At 30.8% G+C, this 9,127-nt stretch overlaps 1 protein-coding gene across 1 annotated transcript; it reads right to left on the bottom strand.

Moving 5' to 3' along the window:
- Positions 1 to 488: 488 nt before the first annotated feature.
- On the bottom strand, positions 489 to 3,731 carry LOC100526958 (uncharacterized). The gene is made up of 4 exons (NM_001249566.2): positions 3,670 to 3,731; positions 1,064 to 1,167; positions 792 to 963; positions 489 to 674 (listed from the first exon to the last, which is right to left on the bottom strand). The coding sequence occupies exons 1-4, from the start codon at positions 3,686 to 3,688 to the stop codon at positions 640 to 642; spliced, it is 330 nt and encodes a 109-aa protein (NP_001236495.1). The 5' UTR covers positions 3,689 to 3,731; the 3' UTR covers positions 489 to 639.
- Positions 3,732 to 9,127: the final 5,396 nt, after the last annotated feature.

Here is a 9,127-nt window from a genome sequence, read left to right as displayed (position 1 = left end):
ATTAACATAAGATAAACAACTTAAAAAGAATTGATTAAATTAACCCATTGAAAATACTCTAAAGAAGTTACTTAATATTATATTTGAAATTCAATAAATTAATTATATATCTTAAAATTAATGTATCAAAATCTTAAATATCATATAATCTGAAAAAAAAGAGTAAGAGTACTTGAAAAGATTATAAGTATGAATAAAAGTTAGCAAATTTTATAAAATTAACTATAAATATGTACAAATCTATTCACGTGAATGTTTTATTAGAACTCGGTTGCCATAGTAGTATCAAAAAAGTGAAAGAAAATCATCCATGCTATTTTACAAATAAAATAAAATTATTAAAGAAAACCATACTCGACTACGGATAACACTTCTAAGCAAACTAAGCTTATAACAGAAGAAAAGAGTTTTGTAAGAGTATGGTTAAATTTGAAGTGTTATCATACCGTATACCATTAGTGATTGGTCATTTGAAGACTATCAAAATACGTCAATATAGTTAAATTTTGTTATTTCAGCTTATGGCCACATATAAAGCTTGAAAGTCGTATCGATGTTTGTTTACATATTATACCAGTTCAACACCAGATACAAACCGTAACATATAAAAGGCATATACACAAATTGGATCTCTAACATTCAGCCACAGCAGGAACCGCAGGCAGGAAGTGAACCTGAAAGTTCAATGGAGTAAACACATTAGCAAAATCATCAGCAAACGAAAACTAGAAAGGCAAAATAAATATCTGAATAACTAAAGATTAAAAGCATTGCAGATAACATAAACTTACTATGATCACGTCCCCTTATACTATCTAGCCCACGAACATTGTCAAGACCCCCACGAGGAGGACCTCGGGGACCGCCACCACCGCCGCCACCACCACCAGGACCTCCTCCAGGAGCACCGCCATCCCATTTCTTACCAACAGAACCTTTTCTGTAGGCATCTGACTTTTCCATCTAAAGAGGGAAACATCATGAGCATACATCAACATTCAATACAATAACCAAGATTCCTCAAAATTTCTATACTATGAATTGAGAAATGTGCAAATATTACCGAGAACATAGTTGCAAAAAACAAGCCTATGTAGTTAACAATGGCCCAGAAAAAATCAGTGATTGTTTTAAGCCGCCATATTGATCGCTTTGATTTGACAACACCTGCACAAAATTGCATCCAATTCCCATTATGAATCAATATCAAGACACAATCATTTCAGTTTCAAGAACAAAATCATCTAAGTCCCAATTTGAAAAACTTCTGAATAAACACTTGTTAGGAGAAGATAAAAATTTAAATGAATCAAACTTCTATAAGTGAAAATCAACTTAAGCACCTCAACTTAAAATCATATCACTGTTGTTAAATAAAGATCATGGTGCTGCCATGGCGGAATGACGTGGTGGATTTTTTGCCAACCACCATAGGCAATTTGTGAAGGGAGGGCCGCCATGGTTGTGCCATAAGGCACAATGGTGTGTTTATATGGCGAAATTTCAGTTTTTCGCCACGTTCTGCCATCCACCATTCTTAAAAGAATAGATCAGTAGTTTTCACTAGGAAAAGGCCCCATCATGCAGAATATCATAACTGATTTAAATTGTTGGTGAATATATCTCCCCATTTTTGCATTGCAGGTAAAAAAAAAATGGAATCCCTCTACATGTTTATGAGGGGGAGGGGGTAGAGAAGCTGAAAACCATAATAAAAAAAATTAAACCAAACTTCTCTTAAGTGTATCAATAACTTCCAACCACAAATTTGGCCATTCCAAGCAAGTACTTTTGCAGTCACAGGCATTTAGACTAATTATCATATGCTCTTTAACAACTAATGGAATGGCCAAAACAAAAAGTATACTAATAATTAATATCACAGAAAATATGACAGGTTTCACCAGTCTATATAACACTTAAGTCATCAATATCCAGTATTGCAAAGGGAAAAGTCAGCCAAAATGAGAAAGGGAGGAATGAAAACTAAAATACAGATAATAAAAAAAAACAGGGATGAAATGAAGATGTACAAGCAAGAAATGGGAAAGAAAGATATCTCCAAATCTTTTACTTCTCTTTACTTTTAACCTTGAAGATAAGTACCCCAGTGCAAAAGAAAATGAGTGCTTCATACCTCATATCCATATTTATGTCATATGTTACTATAGAAAAGTCACTCATTAACTTGATAACACATTTTGTTTTCAACTAAATCCCAACATAATTATGTCATTTACTCTTTTAGAATTACAAAATCTTTGACAAAACATCTCGGTAATTTATTCCAACACTTTTTCTAAACAATAAATGTACTAAAGGAAATGAGAAGATAAGGAATCATTCTTGGCAAAGGCACAAATATGTAATGGAAAAAGACAAGCCTATGATTCACCAATGCCCCTGAAACGAATCAAAAGAAATTGATAGAAATTGAAACAACACCCTTGATTCACCAACAATAACACCAAATAACCTCCTCTAAATGTTAGTAACTTTTGTTAACTCCAGCACCTCCACTACTTAGTCTTTATTATAACAACCACCTCACACAACATATACTATCTCTGCATTACTGACATTACTTGTTACATTGGAGCTAAAGTAACGGAAAGCAAAGAAGCTATTAACCTTAAAAGAGAGTTTAAACAAGGAAACAATCCAGTAAGTCTTTACATGTCTTTGAAGTTACTGGTATACCAATCGAAAATGAAAAACACTGCTCACAACCATTTTAAAGTTAGAATTGAAAACCCCTCCTGAAATAGTTGAGCTCCACCAGTTCAGCAGAGAAAACTGGATCACTATGTTGCATGAAAACGGGTACAATACCGGAACCCGGAACAGGTACAGAATCCAACATTTATTAAAAGTTAGGGTGTTCTATAGAAGAATATGAAATATTAATAGATTATAGTTTAAACATCTATAACAAAAGAAATTGACAAACTTGTATCTCACATCTCACAAGCAAGGATGAATGGATTTTGATTAAATACAGAAACAAACATGAGAAAATTGAGAAAAAAAGCCAAAAGATCACTAAATCTTAAAATCTTTAATTTGGGGAATGGGGCAGGATGATCTTATTAGTACGTAAGACATACCTAACTATACCTTAAACCACACCTAGTCTCATTAGATACATACTAAGCTGCATACAAACAGCATGTATTGGTGCCCGTATTAGGTACATTTGACAAAATGAATTGGTACCCGTATTACGTGGTAAAATTCCATGCAGATTAAGATGACTTTTCTCAATGTCCTAAAAATCTGTTGTTTTAAGAATTTTAATGTAACACAGAAAACTGGAAAATCAGGGGACACCGAGTTAAACGCGTTTAATATTAGAGAGAGAGAGAGAGAGAGAGAGAGAGAGAGAGAGAGAGAGAATTTATTTGATAAATTAAAAAAAAAAGTATCGGCATGATTCTCAAAAATATATTGTTAGAAATCATGGAAAGTCAGGAGTTGCGAGATTTCATGATTTGGAAGCCTGTTTTAAAAATTAAAACAGAATTGAAAAAAAAAAGGTTGGATCTGAAAGAACAGATAACGGATTCTATAAATTCAAGCCCACCGATGAATCAGAACCTGAACCTAAACGGTAATTAAAAAAAAGAGAGAGAAAATTGATATGAACGAGAATTGAGAAGAGGAGGATACCTCGCTCAACGTAAGCCATGGGGCAGAGACTGAGATTGCTGCAATTGAATTGAAAGGAGAATTGGGAATAAGGACTTCAATTTGTTCTTATATTATGAAATAATAAATACGCACATTCAATTCAACGTTGTTAACATGTTCTAGAGTCCGAGTCAATTCTAGCCCCTATGCGATTATTCACACGTGTCTTGTTTTCACTGGATAATGAAAAACCACCATGGCACGGTCCATTCGAGTTTGGGACGGGCCTGTGGGACGAGAGAGTGCTTTCCCCGGCCCGTATTCTCGCTAGAGTAATACCACTATATTTTTTCTTTCTTTCTTTCTTATAAACACCCATATATTATAATATTTTTATATATTAAATATTAAATACTATTGTCGTAATTATAGTAAGAAATAATAAAAATATTATAAATAATACTACATTTTCTTGAAATAACAACCTCCTCTATTATTATTATTATTATTATTATTATTATTATTATTATTATTATTATTATTAGTTAAAAATGGAAATTGATAGAAAATATGCTTTAAAGGGCTGAATTAAGTATTTAATTTTTTTCTTCTCAAATTTTGAATTTTCTATTGGAATGATTTAGATCGAATCAATTTTTTTTTCTTGTGTCAAAATATGGAAATGCTCAATAATGCTATTTATATTAAAGCAAATGGGAACTACTTCTATAGGTAGAAAATATGGACTATTTTCTTTGTGCCCGGTTATTTTATTAATGTTTCAAAATTTGATCAAAAGGATGGAGTTCAATTGACAACATATGTTGAGTCTATGGAGGAGGACTTAGGTTTAATTCTCATAGTATATCTTTGGGAAGGGACAAGGAGAATCAAGTTTACCAAGTCCCAAATCAAGAATTTGTCTCACAATCAATCCAAAAAATTGAAGGTTGTGTGGATACTTAAGGTCCCATCAAGGAGTCAAATATCCTAATTATAGCCAAAAAACTATAAAATCTCAACTTACTAACAATGTATTTGGCTCAAAAAAATTGAGTATTATAACAATACTTCAATGAATAGGAATTTTACTAATAGGATCAATTGGGATGGCCTAACAATGTGTAAGAAGAATGAAGGTATAGGTTTTTACCACCTTTATGGTTTCAATCTAGTCATGCTAGCGAAGAAAAGTTGGAAGTTTACTACTAACCACAATGCTATAATTTCTTGTGTTTTCAAAGCCAAATTTTTTCCAAATGATGATTTTTTTGGGAACTCGTTTGTGCCATAACCTTGAAGTACCTGAATCGCACTATAAGGGAGGTTGAATAATGTGATGGATAAAAACTTAGTCTTTCGTTAACTTTTAAAGGCTTTTCTCCACCAGATATCAATTAACGGTGAGTTTCATTCAAGGGGTTCAAAATCACTTTGTGTTTTAAAAATCAGTTCACAAAACTTGGATACAGTTGTATAGGAGTAACTTATAAAAAGGAATTAGTTATATAGAACCATAAAAGAAAACACAAAGATTTTATATTAGTTCACCCCAACTCTTGGTTTGCATCTAGTTCTCCTTCAAACCTTAAAGATTTTCACTAATCAATTCTTTAATTACATCCAAGTATTCTCTATGTCACTTATGGCTACAATGAGTGCTCTCTAGGCTACTTCTGGCACTATACTTAATCTCTTAATCTCCCTCTGAGATTAAGACCCAAGTATTCTTTGTCACTAAGTCACTCCTAGCTTTCATAAATAATATATGTTTGATAGAAAATGTATTCTTAATCACTCAAAGAGTGTTTACACAATAAGCTGAAATACAACGAAACTCACTAACTTAGCAAAGCTAAGATTCGTTCAAGTTGTTCAAGTTTCCTCTGTCCAGTAAAATTGATAGCATTAAAACCCTTGTTCATTTTGTCTCAAATTATTCTCTAATTATTCCATAGTCTGTAACACGAACACCTTTAAGCTTTATATAGACTTCAAAGCTTCAATCCATTGAGAGATTCCAACTAACTGTTGTCTAATAGCTTTGGTGCTTGACATGAGGCCACTACTGTGCAGAGATAGAATGGGACCCACAAACACTTTCTACAACAAATCTTCATAGAAGTACAATTTGTTAGTGTCATATAGTGCTCAAAGCTAACTTCCAGTGTACAAATCGAAAAAAATGTTAACAACCTAAGACAAAAGAAATTAAGAATGTTAAGACAAGACAATTTAAATCTTCTTTTTTGTGCGCTATGGCGTGAGTTTCTTACTAAGCATATGAACGTTACTTTCTTGTGATTGTTTTTAGTACTTGTTGATCGAGTAAATGTTCCATTGTTTTTGTATTGTGAGCCAAGTGCTACAGCACTTGTCTTCTCAGGACTAGATGTTGGAATAGTATCGTCCAATGATTGATATTTTGCCTATTGTCTAGAGCCTTTCAATTCATGCTTTTTTGTTTGTAGCTCAGAGAGATATATATGAACCTATAGCTTAGCCATGAAAGGTTAATACATAAAATTTATACTTTGTTAACATCAAAGCCTTAGGGGTTTAATTGTTTGGTACAATTTAATGTGACTTAGACGCAACCAAACTTAACAAACCCGAGCTTTAAAAGGTTTAGCATCTATGCTTCACCAGTTGTGGTAAAAACAAAAGGATGACGGTTAGGAGATGGAAGGAAGTTCCTATTTGGAATAATCCTTGGTTGAGATGATTGTATATCCAATGAGCACATTCAAGGTATGAAACATCTATGGGTTTTTTATTTGATGGACTCAACAAATGGCAAATGGAATAACAATTTAATAAATAACTTGTTCAATTCCTAGTGATGTTCAAGCAATTTTATCCATACAAGTATATTTCCACAATGACGAGGATATCTTAATTTGGAATTGCAATAAAAATGGATGTTATTTTGTAAAATTCGTATATTACTTCATCGTGAAATCATTTTTTAATAATGAATCCTTAAGGGTTCATGTGATTGATTGATATTATTGAATTTAAAGTCTGACAAAAGACGAAAAACCTTCCTTGGAAGATAGCTAGAGGTGTTATTGTCTCTTGCCAACGTTTTGCCATTAAGGAGATAAATGTTTCTATCATTTGTCCCTTTTGTAATGAAAATTTAGAAACATATTGGCATGTATTTTTTCTTATTCTCATGCAAAACAGGTTTGGGACCACTCAACCATTTAGACAATTCTTCAAAGTTTCACTATTAATGTAGAAGGTTGTGTTGAAGTTGTTTTCAACTTGATGTACATGTTATCTACCTATGACAAACTTGAGCTTGTTAATGTCCTCTAGACTATGGTGGTTTTGGAAGAGCCATAACGGAAAATACTAGGATGGAGTTTCAAAGACTCCATTGTTTTCCATCAATTTTTTATGTGAACAATTCCACAGCTGGCAAATGGCTCGATCAAGCAAATAATGTTGAAATAACAAGTGCATCTTCCACAAACATAACTTTAAGGCGAACAAAACCAAATTCAGGCTACTTAAAAGTGTAATGTGGATGCAACAATTTTCATGGACCAAAATCTATATGAAGTAGGCTTGTGCATTCGCAATAGCAATGGTGATTTTTGTTTCAACAAAATCCATTTTGAAGCAAGGTTATCCTCCACCTTTTGAGGCTGAAGTTGCAACTATTTTTTTAAAGTCATTCCATGGGTTTTTGACTTACACTTGCAGCATGTTATCATAGAAATAGATTGCAAATATGTTGTTGATTGCTTGGTTAATAGTAGTCCTAACTAATATGAACGTGTATTCATTATTCTCGGGTGCAAACATTTACTCAATCAATTGTCAAACGTCTTAGTTCATTTTATGAGATGATAAGCTAATCAAGTTGTTCATACTCTTGCATGAGTATTTAGATTTTATGTTAGTCACCATATATTTTTTATTACATTCCAACTTGTATTGAAAATATTATTATTAATGAAACAATGCATGTCTTTCTTCCTAAAAAAATCCTAATTTAAAAATATTATATTACAACAAATTACAATATAAATAATATAAAAGTAAATATATATTTTTTTTAAAAAAACCTATTTGACAATTTTAGGACTAAAATGGGTTTTTACTCAATTTCAAAGCATTGGACAAATTATTGTCACAAATGATTAGCGAAAAAGACTATGTCAGGGGTATAGTTCAATTAAATATTACATTACTTTAGTATATTATTAGCATATTATTTTACAAAATAGTAACTATTTGTGTTATAAGCACGTAAAGTAGTTCAAGAAGAAAGAAAAAGTGAGAGAGGTTTTGTGATGAGAATGTGGAATGTGTAGTATTTTGAGTACATTATTGGTTTTATAATAAAGTTGTTTGTTTTATGAAAAAAATAATATCTTTAATGTAGTAAGGATATTTTCATAATTGTAATATATATTGTGAAGAAAAAATAATTTAATCAATTATTTTCATAAAAATAAAAAATTGTTATAATTAATTTTATAGACAACTAAATATATTTTTATTAAATACCCAGGAATAATATTTCCATGTTTTATTCTAAGAAAAAATATTTCAGAGACTAAAAAAATTATTTGTGCAAATAGACATTTCATATACATAACATTAATTAATGAAGTTTTAAATGCTTATCTAGGCTTGACATCTGTATATGTTTTTGTTTGCTCTATCAAGCGTGTGTGTATATATATATGGTATTCGTTTATTGTCATATACGATATTACTTTTAAATTTTGTATTTATTTACATCTAAATTAAATTATTGAGAGTCCTAATTCATATTATGACTCAACACATACAATACATATCGTATGAGAAAATGTTCTTTCGTTGAGGGGTGATCATAAATTGATCAAATCTAATAAAAAAAATGACCCAAAATTAAAAATCAAAAAATAAAAATAAAAAATGTTAATTGGATAGGATTGAATTTAATTTTGGATTTGATTTTTAAAACTTATTTAATGATGATGTATTGATAATGTAATTTTTTTACACTATATAATTTTTAAGATAATTATTGGTAAAGTCAACCAATTTATCATACATGATAATATGTGATTGAATGATAATATAAAATTATTTTCTAGTATCGGTGTATAATTATTTTTTTTTCTTCTCTATTTTTATTTATAAATTTATGATGTCATTCATATTTATATTTTTATTTATTTATTGTATGTGTAAAATTATCCGATACGTAGTGCAAAATATTCATATTACTTGATCGTAAAGTAGTTGTTGACAACCTATTTATTTGCAACATTGCTAATTCTGAATTTCACTATATCTTGTTTAGTTGTAAGTCATATCTCAATAATATTTCAACTTTTTTTTTTTGTTGAGTTTTATTAGAAGGCAAGCCAATCATGTTATTTACACCTACAAGAGCATCCGAATCCTATGCTATCTCCCATTTGGTTGATTGCATACCAAATTATATTCATTGAATGAAGTAATTTTCTTTGATTCGAAAAATTATAAA

This window comes from Glycine max, chromosome 13 (genome assembly GCF_000004515.6).
Source record: "Glycine max cultivar Williams 82 chromosome 13, Glycine_max_v4.0, whole genome shotgun sequence".
NCBI classification, from domain to species: domain Eukaryota; kingdom Viridiplantae; phylum Streptophyta; class Magnoliopsida; order Fabales; family Fabaceae; genus Glycine; species Glycine max.
This window is presented reverse-complemented; position numbering and strand designations above follow the sequence as displayed.

Excerpts from the sequence above, each read along its gene's own strand:
- LOC100526958 (NM_001249566.2), bottom strand. Across the intron at positions 964-1,063 it reads TTTTTGCAACTATGTTCTCG|ATGGAAAAGTCAGATGCCTA; the intron begins GTAATATTTGCA and ends TTCCCTCTTTAG. Across the intron at positions 675-791 it reads TATAAGGGGACGTGATCATA|GTTCACTTCCTGCCTGCGGT; the intron begins GTAAGTTTATGT and ends TTGAACTTTCAG.